This window comes from Lepus europaeus, chromosome Y (genome assembly GCF_033115175.1).
Source record: "Lepus europaeus isolate LE1 chromosome Y, mLepTim1.pri, whole genome shotgun sequence".
Taxonomy (NCBI): domain Eukaryota; kingdom Metazoa; phylum Chordata; class Mammalia; order Lagomorpha; family Leporidae; genus Lepus; species Lepus europaeus.
The window spans coordinates 27,385,211-27,399,929 of NC_084851.1; the positions used below are offsets into that span (position 1 = coordinate 27,385,211).

Below are 14,719 nucleotides of genomic sequence, written 5' to 3' on the forward strand. Positions count from 1 at the left end.
TCTTTCAGTTTCTGTTTGCTATGAAAAGGCTTAATTTCACCTTCATTCACAAATGAGAGCTTTGCAGGATATAATATTCTGGGCTGGCAGTTTTTCTCTCTTAGTACCTGGGCTATGTCTCGCCATTCCCTTCTAGCTTGTAGGGTTTCTGATGAGAAGTCTGCTGTGAGTCTAATTGGAGATCCTCTAAGAGTAATCTGATGTTTCTCTCTTTCACATTTTAGGATCTTTTCTTTATGTTTCACTGTGGTGAGTTTGATTACAACATGTCGTGGTGAGGATCTCTTTTGGTCATGTTTATTAGGGGTTCTATAAGCTTCCTGTACTAAGATGCCTCTGTCCTTCTCCAAACCTGGGAACTTTTCTGCTAGTATCTCACTGAAAATACCTTCTAATCCTTTCTTCCTCTCCATGCCTTCAGGAACTCCTAGAACCCGAATATTAGGTTTTGAATAGTATCCTGTAGATTCCCGACAATATTTTTTAGATTTCTAATTTCTTCTTCTTTTCTTTGGTTTGCCTGTTTCCTTTCCTGTTCTCTGTCTTCTATGTCTGATATTCTCTCTTCTGCTTCGCCCATTTTGTTTTTAAGGCTCTCTAATGTGTTTGTCATTTGATCTATTGAGTTCTTCATTTCTTTGTGATTTTTTGTCACTATCACAGTTTCATGTTCTACTAGTTGTTTCATTTCATTTTGATTCCTCCTTCATATTTCATTTTCATGAGAGAGATTTTCTATCTTGTCCATTAAGGATTTCTGTAGTTCAAGAATTTGTTTTTGAGAACTTCTTAATGTTCTTATCAATTTTTTGAGATCCGCTTCTTGCATTTCTTCGATCTCATCATCTTCATAATCTTGAGTTAGGGTGTTTTTTTTTTTTTTTCATTTGGGGGCATCATAGTGTCTTCCTTGTTCTTGTTACCTCGGTTTTTGCGTTTGTTGTTTGGCATGTTGGAGATATTTGATTTCTTCACTGTGGTGTTTTTTCTTGTTACACTATGGCTCTATATTAAGTGGACTGTCTGCTTTAGGTGGAGCCTTAGAGGATTTGAGATAAGTGTGGACTGAGAGCTGTGTTTGGTTCCTCAGGGTTGAGGGTGTGTCAAAGGTGACACTCCCAGGTTAGGCGTGGTAAATCTCTCTTTCTTTTCTTTTCTTTTTTTTTTTTTTGATTCAAAAGGGAAGTAATTCCGCACAGCTGAACGTAATTGGAGGTAGTTAGCAGGTGAATGATATACCCACAGGAGCCAGAGATCGGAAGCTCTCCAAAGGACCACACAGGAAATCTCTGCTGCCCTCTGTGTGGGCTCCAATTCTCCTGCAGTCTCCCATTGGGTTGCCAAGTTAGATGCTAATCTCCTGTTATTTCACCCCTCTCCACAGAGTTAGGTTTTTCTGCTAGGCTCAGGGCCGGTGCAGACCTGAGGTCACCCTGCTTATGATGTATGTCCAAAATGGCGCCTGCTCTTTGTCTTGCTCGCCTTTGAGGGGTGAGCGGAGAGAGAGAAACTAGTGTCCGTATCGGTCACTTTTTTTTTCCTCTCTCTCTTCTAGTTAGCCTGGTGAACTTTTCCCCATGTGGTTTCAAGCCTCGTTCCCTCTAGTCTCCTCTTTCCACTTGCCTGCTGGTGTCTCGGGCTATGGAGGTTTGGCTCACCTTGTGTTCCAGCGCTGGTGTGTTGAGTCTTCCGCTGGTGTCCCGAACTTGGGCTCCCACGCTCTCCACGCAGTTCCACTGTGAATCACTAGTTCTGGAAGAGTTTCTGCTGCTTTTTCTTCCCCTACTCTTCCTTGACCCTGCAGTATCTCTACTTTTATTAACCTGTGTGTCTTGCTGAACTATCAATGTGCTCGCTTCCTATTCCGCCATCTTGCCACACAAAGTTTTTTTTTTGTTTGTTTATTGTGAGTGGGATTGATATTGGAAATCCTCTCTCAACCATGGCATTGTCTGTATATATAAGGGTTGTTGATTTTTGTGTATTGATTTTGTAACCTGCTACCTTACCAAATTCTTCTGTGATTCCAAAAGTCTCTTGATAGAGTTGCAGATCATGTCATCTGCAAAGAGGGATAGTTTGAATTTTTCCTTCCCAATTTGAATCCCATTGATTTCTTTTTATTGCCTAATAGCTCTGGCTAAAACTTCCAGTATTATATTGAATAGCAGTGGTGAGAGTGGGCATCCCTGTCTGGTACCGGATCTCAGAGGGAATGGTTTCAACTTTTCCCCATTCAGTATGATGCTCTCCGTGGGTTTGCCATGAATCATCTTGATTGTAATGAGGGATCTTCCTTCTATACCTAACTTGCTTAGAGTTTTTATCATGAAATGGTGTTGTACTTTATTTTATGCTTTCTCTGCATCTTTTGAGAAAATTGTATGCTTTTTCTTCAGCAGTTTGTAAATGATTTATTGATTTGCAAATGTTGAACCATCCTTTCATACCAGGAATAAATCCCACTTGGTCTGGGTGGATGATCTTTCTGATGTGTTGTTGCATTCTATTGGCTAGAATTTTATTGATGATTTTTTCATCTATGTTCATCAGATAAATTGGTCTGTAATTCTCTTTCTCTGGTGCCTCTTTTTTAGGTTTAAGGATTAAGGTGATGCTGGCTCTGTAGAAATCATTTAGGAGGATTCCTTCTCTTTCAATTGTTTTGAATAGCTTGAGAATAATTTGGGTTAATTCTTTCTTTAAATTCCTGGTAGAATTCAGCAGTGAATCCATCTGGTCCTGGGCTTTTCTTTGTTGGGAGGGCCTTTATCACTGTTTCGGTTTCTGTCTTAGATATGGATCTATTTAGATTTTCTTTGTCTTTGTGGTTCAATTTAGGTAGGTTGTATGTGTCCAGGAATCTATCTATTTCTGCTAGACTTCCCAGTTTGTTGGCATACAGCTCTTTGTAGTAATTTCTGGTGACTTTATTTCTTTGGTGTCTGTTGTTACATTCCCTTTCTCATCTCTAATTTTAATGATTTGGTTCTTCTCTCTCCTTTTTTTGGTTTTGTTGGTCCAATGGTGGTTAATTTTGTTTATTTTTCAAAAACCCAGCTCTTCGTTTTGCTGATCTTTGGAATTTTTTTGGATTAAATTTTGTTGATTTCTTCTCTAATTTTAATTGTTTCTTTTCTCCTACTAGGTTTGGGTTTGGTTTGCTGTAGAGTTTCTAGATCCCTGTTATGGATTGGTAGCTCATTTATTTGGTGCCTTTCCAATTTCTTAAAGTAGGCACCTATTGCTAGAAACTTTGCTCTTAACACTGCTTTTCTGATATCCCATATGTTTTGACATGTTGTGTTGTTATCTTCATTTGCTTCCAGAAATTTTTGATTTCTCTTTTGATTTCTTCAGTGACCCAGTGTTCATTCAGGAGTGTGTTGTTCAGTCTCCATGTGTTTGCATATGTTCTAGAGATTCCTGAGTTGCTGATTTCCAGATTAATTCCATTGTGTTCTGAGAAGATGTATGGTATAATTTTGATTTTTTTGAGTTTGCTGAGACTTGGGAAGTGAAACAACTAATCAAAGATTTTTTTCCTATCTTTTTCTCTCTGTCATTCAACCATACAAATACATAGATACTTAAAAGGAGAGAACAACCTCTAAAATTTGGGTAGGAAATGTCAACATTTTTCTGTGTAGCTTGTGATTTGTAGCCTGAAAAAGTTGATCAATAGGATTACAATTTTCACTAGCTTAGCATATATTTCTCTGATCCTACTCCCAGTGAGGTCTGCAGTTACATATGTACCATACCACTTGCTACCATCTCACACATCACTGGGTCTTTAGTGCTTTTATCTGAGATTCCATATTAATGAGACCCATTCCCATGGAAGATATTTGTATCCTCAGTAAAATGAGAGTGAAAAAAATCTCCTTCCTCTGTAGTCATTTTTGGCATTGGATTTAACCTCGCATGCTTCATATCTTCTACCTCTGAAAACTCTGCTGAGTTTTCTATGCTTGAAATTGAGCTTGCATAGTTTCTGGATATTGAGTTTCAGTAAGAATAGATTTTCCTAATCTAAGATTATTAATCACACACTGCATGTAATTCTGAAGTTGTCAAGTACTCAGTGTGAACTGTGGATTCACTTTTAATTTTACGTATGTTTTCAACACAATTTACTGAAAAGTCTATAACCCCTAGCCTCTGTGCATTTCTTGCCCCTTTCCATGGACTTAGAGAGATCCATCTATTAAAGTGAACTGCTGTAACAGATGCTCTATTTGTTAGTGTCTCACAACAATAGGGTTGAAAAACTAGGGTATAATTAGGTGACAAGTGACTCCCAGACACTGCAGGACTTCCACATTTAAAGTGTGTTTCAGATCTCCTATTTTTCTTCATCCTGCTATAGTGACCTTTACTAGAAATGCTCATCTTTGTGATTGGAGAATATAGAAAGCATTGGACCAAGTAAAGCTCTCCTAGAAGTGACACAATCCATATCTACTGATATTTGCTGAGTGAAAATCATGTGACCTTGTGTGAGTTCTAGACTGGGAGAGGATATGTGATTTTCTCACAAGAAACAATACTGAAGTTGAGTGAGCAATGGTCACCACACATCAGTTAATCTTCTCTCACAAATATCTTAACTTCATTCCATATCTAGAGAGACAAACTTAAAAAATATCATCTATTCTCAACTTTGCAATCAAATCCAAGTTCTGTGAATGAAACCAGAAATGTAACATATCCAGATGTGGCTTCTCTTGATTGTTAGACCTGTGTTGTCATGAGTGGACAAGGTGACTGCTTTGTTTTAATCAGTGTACATGATTTAAAAATCAGGAGGATAATCACAGCAGCCATTCCTTTTTTTACTGATTTGCATGGCTTTTTAGTCTATAGTTCATAGTGAAGAATATTACCTTTAACACACACACAAACTCATGCTGCTGTCACAAAAGCCCTTATAAAGTTAGCGGGTTCTATGTAGGTACTTTGAAAAGTTAAGGGAAGAAATACAATTAAAAGGAAAGTGTTCATTTTGGTTCAAAATTATTTTGAAATCCATGTATCTGAGGGAGGGATCTTTACAAATTTCACAGAAAATGCATATTATGAAAAAACTGCAAGGATTTCAATGTTTTGGTATGAAAATAAACTTTTAAATACCATTTTTCTTTTTTTTCTTTTTTTATTTAGTGAATATTAATTTCCAGCCAGCCATTCCTTTTTTATAATTTCATTTTAAAAGAAAAATTTAGGAAACCTGGAGGATAGCAGCACTGACTCATTTCAATATGACCATCCTGAGGATACATGTGGAGAGAGGCCTGTGCCCTGTAATTGAGACACAGTCTTTGCTGACACCTTCATTCTATACCTTGGTAGCTCTTTAGCCTGTTGTTTACCAAGGAATCATTGTTTCTTCTCAGAAATAGCTTTCTTTAACCATTATCAACATTATCCACATTACACTCATTGACCAGGGCTGAACAGAGCATGCTTCCTATGGGCTGGGCTGCCTTGTTGGCTGGCTTCTTGTTTATAATATAACTTTATCTTCTGGCACTTTTGAAGTAAATTTGGTTGTTTCTGACAATATAACCCTTTAGAACGTGCATATGTGTGTGTGTATTTGTGTGTGTGAGTGTATTTGTCATTCCAGCCAGGTGTCGGCCTTATGAAACATGACATTTTGTCTGGTTATGCTACTAGTGTTTTAGCATGTTTTTAGATGCACCTTGTGATCTCCTTTCTCTGATTTTGAACAATTGAAAATTTTATTGAGAACAACTAATTCATTTACACGGTTTAGCAATAGCTGTCATGGTCATAACCTTAATTTTCAAGTCAACATGGGTTTCAGTATGATTGTATCAGCTTTCCAAATTATTTCTTACTGTATATTTTAATTGTAAGATTAAAAAAGGCAGACTTGTCAACCTTATAATAAAAGCCAAAATGAAAATGCTTTGAGAGTTTTCCATTCCTATGCATCCTCATGTTTCTGGTTTCTTCCTCTTCCCTTTATCTCTTTCTTGTATGATTCAGATACTTTTATGAGCTCAGCATTTTCCTGTAGACATATGAGGTAGAGTGAACTGTACCTGACACATGTTACTGATATTCTTTTTCCTGCTTCAAACTCTATGTCCATGATGGAAATATTATTTGACTTATGCCTTGGTTACATAATTGTGGTAGTCATTAAGTACACACAAAAATTTATCAAATAATTAATGGAAAATACATTATAAAAAACTATGCATAAATTTTAAAAAGTTTCCAATAAAATAAATGACCTGATAATACAGAAAATTGATTTTTTTTAAAAATTGCTTGTTCTCCCAATTGATATTCAACATTTTCTCCTGTAACTCATCTAATGCTAATTCAGTCATATGCTTACATGTATGTCTACAGATTACAGTGTGGGCTCTTTCCAAAATCATTAGGAGAAAGAGCAATTCCAGAATAACAAGGAGCAATCCACTGTACTGATTTTTGAATTATGAAATTAATATAGAAGCAAGACATTTTCATTGTAATTTTGCATTCTGTTGCCACATAGATTCCAAAATCATCTGCATCTTATATAAGATGCATAGAAGACGCACACAGAAAAATGCACTCCTAGTCTTTTTGTGACAGAACTGGCATGATGAGCAAAAAAAAAAAATGTGCTATTGCAGATGTTGGTGTCATTTGAAGACCTGGCTGTGGACATCACTTAGGAGGAGTGCCAGTACCTGGACAGTTCTCAGGAGACCCTGTACAAAGATGTAATGATGGAGATTTACAACAGCCTATTGTTTTTGGGTGAGTGATATTCCCCTCTCATGCTGAAGTGAAAGAGTTACTTCCCATGTGGCAAGCAAATTAATTTTTTAAAAGATTACATGCTGGATAAGCATAGTATTTGAGGCCAAGAAACATGAGGAAAGGATTGAAATGAACAATTTTGTTTCACAGTCCCTGTGAACAAGCTGTTGTCTTTCAAAACTCTAACTTAATGATTTGATGACACCCAGCATTATTTCCCTTTAACAGGGTACTGCAAAAGCAAACCTGAGGTGATCTTCAAGTTGGAACAGGGAGCAGAGTCATGGACAGTGACAAAACCCCTAAATTGGAGCCTGTCAGGTCAGTCAGCACCCATTGGACAGAGAGACTGGAATGGAAAAGATCTCAAAGAATGTTGACTGGGTAGAGCATTTCTCACTATGTATCCCAAGTCCCAGTCCTGAGAACAGCTGATGTGATGCATCAGTCTCCAAGCAGGCTATCATTTTTGTGTTCATCTGCCTGTTGTTTTCCTCTGGGTGAATACATTATCAGAACTACCAACAATGCAACCAATTTATTTTTTAAATTTTATTTATTTATTTGAGAGGTAGAGTTACAGACAGAGGCAGAGATAGGTCTTCCATTCACTGGTTCACTCCTCAGATGGCTGCAATGGCCAGAACTGCGCTGATCTGAAACCAGGAGCCAGAAATTTCCTCTGGGTCTCCTATAGGGGTGCAGGGGCCCAAGCACTTGGGACATCTTCCACCACTTTTCCAGGCCATTAGCAGAGATCTGATTTGAAGAGGAGCACCTGGAACATGAACCAGTACCCACATGGGTTGTCAATGCTGTAGGCAGAATTTTAGCTTACTGTGCCACAGTGCTAGCCCCATTGCAATCAATTTATGCCTGTAACGAGACTAATTTTTAGGTTATATACATCCCCTGTATTCAAACTTGTCCTTCTTTCTACTGCCACATCCTGTTTTTTTTTCAGACAATTATTCATGTATTTATTCTTTTTTTTTTTGACTGGCAGAGTTAGACAGTGAGAGAGAGAGACAGAGAGAAAGGTCTTCCTTCCATTGGTTCACTCCCCAAATAACTGCTACAGCTGGCACTGTGCTGGCCTGAAGCCAGGAGCCAGGTGCTTCCTCCCAGTCTCCCATGTGGGTGCAGGGCCCAAGCACCAGGTCTATCCTCCACTGCCTTCCCGGGCCACAGCAGAGAGCTGGACTGGAAGAGGAGCAAGTGGGACAGAATCCAGCACCCCAGCCAGGACTAGAACCTGAGGTGCTGGCGCTGCAGGTGGAGGATTAACCAAATGAGCTGTGGCACTGACCTATTCATGTATTTATTCTATCAATGCTTATAAAAATTGGATCACACAGAGGAACTGATTTCTTATTAGTTGAAGAAATTCAGTTCCCACTCATGGTTTTGCCCAGGCACAGGTCTTACTGTTGCACAAATTTGAGTACTGAATTAGTGGATGTGGGCTTTCTCGTTGTCTCTTTACTCTCTTTTTCTGTCTATTTTTATAAATATTCATTGATCTGAAAGCCAGTTACATGGAGAAAGAAGCAAAGGCAGAGAGAGAGAGAGAGGGGTCTTCCAAATGCTGGTTCACTCCCCAATTGGCTGCAGCTCCCACCAATCTGATGCCAGGAGCCAGGAGCTTCCTCTGGGTCTCCCACATGGGTGTAGGGTCCAAGTATTTCTACTGTACATCTTCTACTACTTTCCCAGGCAATAGCAGAGAACTGAGTCAGAAGTGAAGCAGCTGGTACTTGAACTGGTACCCATATGGGATACCAACACTGCAGGCAGTGGCTTTACCTGCTATGCCACAGTGGCAGCCCCTCTCTCCCTTTTTCTGTCTCTGATTCTCAAATAAATGAGTACAAAAGTGAATGGCCATTGCAAGCAATTTAAAAGTGAATGAGTGAATGGGCTTTGTTTCTCTTTCTGTCCCTATCCCTGTAGTTCTAATAAATAAATCATGAAGAAAATAGGATGCCAGTGTTGCAGGAAGCAGGTTAACCTGCTGTAATACTTTTCCTGCTTCTTTTAAAATGTGATTATAATGTAATAGATTAGAAATGCATAAGAGAGTCAGTTTTCTGTAAAAATGGGAGAATTCTGAGTATCCAGCACAAATATTGAAAGACAGAACTTCAAATCATAGAGCAAGAGTGTATACCAAGAACTGAGAGAATACCAAGTATGCTGGTTTCATAATGAGGTGGAAATACTTCTCAAAGAAGGTGAACACCACCCTAATGGCAGAACATATTTCCTTAAATTGATTGGAAAGCATACAAAAAATGATGTATGGGACATTTATGGGCCTTCTGCGGTATGAGAATCTGAAGATACTAGGTTTTCTTAGGAATCTGTGGAAAGCTGTCATCATAATGTGCATATAAAAGGTTTGGGTAGGGCTGAAATTGTGGCAGTATGTTGAACCATATTCCTATAATGACAGCATTTCATACAGGCACCAACTTGAGTCCGAGCTGTCCCACTTGTGATGCAGTTCCCTGGTACTGTGCCTGGGAAAGCAGCAGATGTTTCTTTGTACATATCTGGGAGACTCATTTGGAGTTCTGTGCTCCTGTCTTTACCCTGATACAGTGTTGCCATTGATTTCTCAACAATGTTGCAGTGGGTTCATTTCTGAGAGGAGCAGTGTGTTGGGGGCAAGAGGTGCGGAGTCAACACACAGACTCCAGGAGTCGGGTGAAAGCAGGTTTGAGGCGAGCAGCCCGCAGACTCATTTATTACACTTGGTACAACAAATTATATAGCTAAGACAAGCCAATCTGGTCAAGGGGCAGTCTATGCCCCAACCAATCACAGCCTGTTGCCAGGCAGTTTCAAATCTATCCAATCACTGCCTGTGGCCAGGCAGTTTCCAAAGCCATCCAATCACAATCTGTTTCAAATCCATCCAATCACAGCCTGTTGCCAGGCAGGCTCCATTGCCAGGTGGGTTTCAAAGCCATCCTGAGTATCTGATGCTCGCTTGCCAGTGGCCACCTTGGCATGGCCTTCTCATTCCTCTACAGTACAGCCCTGACCATTGCAGCCATTTGGGGAGTGAATAAGTGGATGAACACTCTCTCTCCACCTCTCTTTGTAACTCTGTCTTTAAAATAAACAAATCTTTTTTTAAAGTTTTTTAAAATTTATTTATTTGAGAGAGAGAAGTCTTTCATCTGCCAGTTCACTCCTAACTGACTGCAGTGCATGGAGCTGAATCAATATGAAGCCAAGATCCTTAGTTTCTTCTGGGTCTCCTATGCAGGTACAGGGACCAAATGACTTGGGCCATCCTCTGCTGCTTTCTCAGGCACATTAGCAGGTAGCTGAATCTGAAGTAGAGCAGCTGAGACTTGGCACCCATATGGGATGCTGGTGCCAGAGGGCAACACTTTAACCCACTGCACTACAGCACCAGCCTCTAAAATACACAAATCTTGCAAACATTTAAAGGAGGTGTTTTTGCTTAAGAAACCCCACAGATCTCTATAGCCATTCCCCTGGAACAACTGAACATGTAGCAACCATAGAAAATGGATGCTGTTTCTATGTTATGGTCCTGCTTAGGGAATACACACATGTCCTCCTCTGGTACCTATAAGTAAGTGATCAAGTATTTCTACTAAGTGTTTCTCAACTTTTATAAATATTTACTTAGTTATGAAAATGTTTATTAGGTTCTCCTTGCATGGCAGAATGACAGTAACAGAGAAATAGAGAATGAGAGGAAAGTCCTCCACCTACTGGTTCATTTCCCAAATGCCTGCAACAGTGAGAATGAGGCCAACCTGAAATGAAAAGCCAGTAAATCTGGGTCTTTCAAGTGTGTGGCAGGCTCCAACACACTTAGAATCATCATTTGCTGCCTACCAGGACATATTAGCAGGAATCTGTGTTGGAAGCACAGTAGCCAGGACTCATCTGGTACTATTGCGGGATGTATGCATCCTAAGAAATGGTTTGACCCACTGCCTGACATCACTTGCCCCCTCTCTCCACTTAAAACATTTAACATAGTTGAGTGTATGAATTTGGGAAAGCTTCCTTTGTTTTATTTCCTTAGTGTATTATGAAGAAAAAGATATATAGGGCAACATTGAATACCTTTTACTGACCTATTCAAATGCTATTCTACTAGGAAACTGCATTGCCTTTACTTGAACATTCTACAAGTAACACTTAGATATGTTTCATGGATATAGCATTTTTTTCTCATTTCAGCCTGCAGAAGGGATGACCTATTGGGAACCAACTGGAAAAGTCAACAAATAAATTTGAGGCAAGCTGTAATCACAAACAACAACTTATCAATGCACAAGAAAGTTAAATTAAAAAGCAACACTTAATTTAAGCTCAGGCCATATTTTTACTGAAAGCTGAGACATATAATTTATTTCACAATTTGCTTCTCCCTAGGAGGCCTGATGAGATGCAAGCTGCAGAGAAATCTGATGGCACTAATGTACCTGGCAACTCAAGTGAATGCTGGGAGCCTATCAGTCAGCCTTACAAGATTCAGACTTTTCAGCAGGTGTTTGAACACAGTATAAGAGGCAAAGGGTTCAGCAGGAAAAGGGTGTTCTTTACAGATGAAAAGGCTCATATGGGAGATACCTGTAATAAGTCAGTTGGCACTGTAGGAAAGACAACTGAACATGGAAAGAAAACTTTCCAGAAAAAGTCCTACCACAGTAAACCTCAACAAGCACACACAGGAAAGAAACTTTATGAATCTTTTGAGTATGAGGAAACTCTCATTTACAAATCAGATTTTACCACAAGTCAAAGAACATATACAGGAAGAAAAATCTATTCTTGTAACCCCTGTGGAAAATCTTTCAATTGTAAATCCTGCCTTTCTATCCATCATAGCACTCAGAAAGAGGAAAAGCCCTCTGGTTGCAATGAATGTGGGAAATCCATTTACCTGAGGTCAGATACTACAAATCTCATGATTCACTCAAGATACAAATCTATCTTTCACATGTGAAACATGGGGCAAAGCATTTTATTGGAAGTCGCAACTCATTCTACATCAGAGAATTCACACAGGGGAGAAAGCTTATCAATGTAATACATGTGGAAAAGGCTTTCATTGGAAAACAAGCCTTATTTCACATCAAAGAATTCACACAAAAGAGAAATCATACAAATGTGATATATGCAGAAAAGCCTTTTCCTGGAAGTCAAATCTCACTGTACATCAGAAAATTCACATAGGGCAGAAATCTTATGAATATAAGCAATGTGGAAAAGCCTTTATCCAAAAGTCAAATCTCACTTCACATCAGAAGATTCACATAAATGAGAAAACTTATGGATGTGAAATGTGCGGAAAAACCTTTTGCTGGAAGTCAAACCTCACTACACATCAGAGAATTCACACAGGGTATAAACCTTTTGAATGTAATACATGTGAAAAAGCCTTTGCCAAAAATCACAACTCATTGTACACCAGAAGATCCACAAAAGGGAGAAAACTTATGAATATAGTACCTGTGGAGAATTCTTTTTCCAGAAGTCACAACTCACTCTACATTAGAAGGAGAAGATTTATGAATGCAAAATGCGTGGAAAACCCTTTTGCTGGAAGTCACAACTCTTTACCCACCAGAGAATGCATAGATCAGAGAAAATTTATGAATGCAATGCCTGTGGAAAAGTCTTTTGTAATAACTCACAACTCATTACACATCAGAGTGTTCACACAGGGGAGAAACTTTATCAATGTGATGAATGTGGAAAAACATTTTAGAGTTCAAACTTCAGAAGGCATCAAAGAACTCACATGTAAGAGATAACTTGTCAATGCTATGGATAAGAAAAGACTTTTTGCCAGAAGCTACATCTCAACAGACAGTAGAACCCACAAAAAGGAAAAACACCTTTTAATGAAGTGATTATGAAAATTCTTGATGCCAGAAGTCAGGGTTAAGCACACATCAAAGAACTCACAGGTGAGAAAGCATGTGAATATAGGAAAACTTTCTACAATAAGCCAGATCTCACTATCAGGGATCTTAGAGGAAAAACTCTACAAAGGCAGTGGAAGTGGACAAAGCTTTTACTCTGAGGCAGATTTCAACAAGCATCAGCAAAATTATCCACAAAATTATTAGTACATAAAATAAATGCTAGCAAAATTACTCATTATTCTGCAAAACAGTAATGAAGGAGGAAAAACACCTGTTTAACATCACATCTCTGCAGGTATTAGGGAATTCACATGAGGGTGTAACACTGCACTGCAGAGGCTGGCTATGCACTCTTTGAAATCTACATTAGTCTCTGTGCCATATACTCTGCTGTTTTACCAGCACTTATTATGAGTAGGGACGATATCCACATGTAATTTTTTGTAAGTAAATATTCATTCTATACTACTCAGCTTGAAATACAAGCCTAACATTTGCAAAGTATTTGGTATAACTGTTTCACTGCCTGCCCATGAGTCTTCCTCCATTTATTCTAGTACAGATCAGTAATGTGACCACAGTTGTGTTACCTCATATGCCAGCCATAATGCTGTACTATTAGAGTTGGATGTTGGATTTTTTCTACTTGGTAGGATTTGTCTTGTGACTTTTTCAGTCATGTGAATCCCAGATTTGTGTGTAGACTGTCTAATTTTCCCATATTACCAATCTATTTATAGACTGAAGAGGATTCATAAGTATTGTTTTGGTGGCCTAATGTCCAAACTGTCTTTCTGGGATTGTTTCTGGGCCAATGTTTAATTTTTTTTCCATTAAAAGACAATGACAGAGGAAAACATGTACACAGAGTACACAGAGTTCTTATATTCACTGCTTCACTCCCACAGATGGCTGAAACAGCCATGTCTAGGTGAGACCAAAGCCAGGAGGCATAAATTCCATTTTAGCCTCCCACATGGGTGGCAGGGCCCCAAACATATTGATCATCAAGTACTACCTTTATAGGAGTATTAGCAATGTAATGACTGAGAAACCAAGTAGCCAGGACTCCCAGCTAACACTTAAATACAAAATGTCAGCATTGCCCACAGCAGCTTAACCTGTTGTTCCACAATGCTGGTCATAGTTCTGTTTATTTTTGTCCTTATTCATTCTGTAGCTCTCTTGACACTCTATTGTGGTTATGCCTGTTTGGAGTCATTTACCAATGTTCTGACTTCTGTTTTATTTCATGGTACTATCTGATGATATAGGCAGCTAGCTAGTGAGATCTAGGAATAGAAGACTGCCAGCAGCATGTGTATTGCAGTCACACGCTGTCCAAAACCCAGACCTTCCATATAGCCTACAGGGTTTGCAACTAGAATTATTTTACATGGTTCCATGCTCATCATACGCACTCCCCATCAAGAACCTGAGTCTTAATTCATTATGTTCTGGATTCATATTTCTTGAATAAAGCATATGTATTCCAATTACCAGTGCACTATAAGCCTGTCCTCCTTTTCCCCCCAAAGAAACCTTTCATTTAACTATAACAGACTTCATGCATTTCATAAGTACAACACTCTTGCACCCATAATCCAGTCCCTCCTCACCCACTGTCTCCCATGCACAGTCCCATTCTCCATTAAGATTCATTTTCTTTTCTTTTTTTTAACTTTCATTTAATGAATATAAATTTCCAGTGTACAGCTTATGGATTACAATGGCTTCCCCCTCCCATAACTTCACTCCCACCCACAACCCTCCCCTCTCCTGCTCCCTCTCCCCTTCCATTTGCATCAAGATTCATTTTCAATTCTCTTTATATACAGAAGATCAATTTAGTATAAAGATTTCAACAATTTGAACCCACATAGAAACACAAAGTGAAACATACTGTTTGAGTACTAGTTATAGCATTAAATCAAAATGTGCAGCACATTAAGGACAGAGATCCCACATGAGGAGCAAGTGCACAGTGGCTCCAGATGTTGACC

General features: G+C 38.9%; 1 protein-coding gene across 1 annotated transcript in view; it reads left to right on the forward strand.

Moving 5' to 3' along the window:
* Nucleotides 1–12,602, forward strand: part of LOC133754178 (zinc finger protein 829-like) — a 42,637-nt gene extending 30,035 nt beyond the window's left edge. The window contains exons 3-6 of the mRNA XM_062184711.1: nt 7,018–7,110; nt 9,245–9,302; nt 11,218–11,733; nt 11,843–12,602. Coding sequence (XP_062040695.1) covers nt 7,018–7,110; nt 9,245–9,302; nt 11,218–11,733; nt 11,843–12,602 — 1,427 coding nt within the window. The remainder of the gene's footprint in view (nt 1–7,017; nt 7,111–9,244; nt 9,303–11,217; nt 11,734–11,842) is intronic.
* Nucleotides 12,603–14,719: the final 2,117 nt, after the last annotated feature.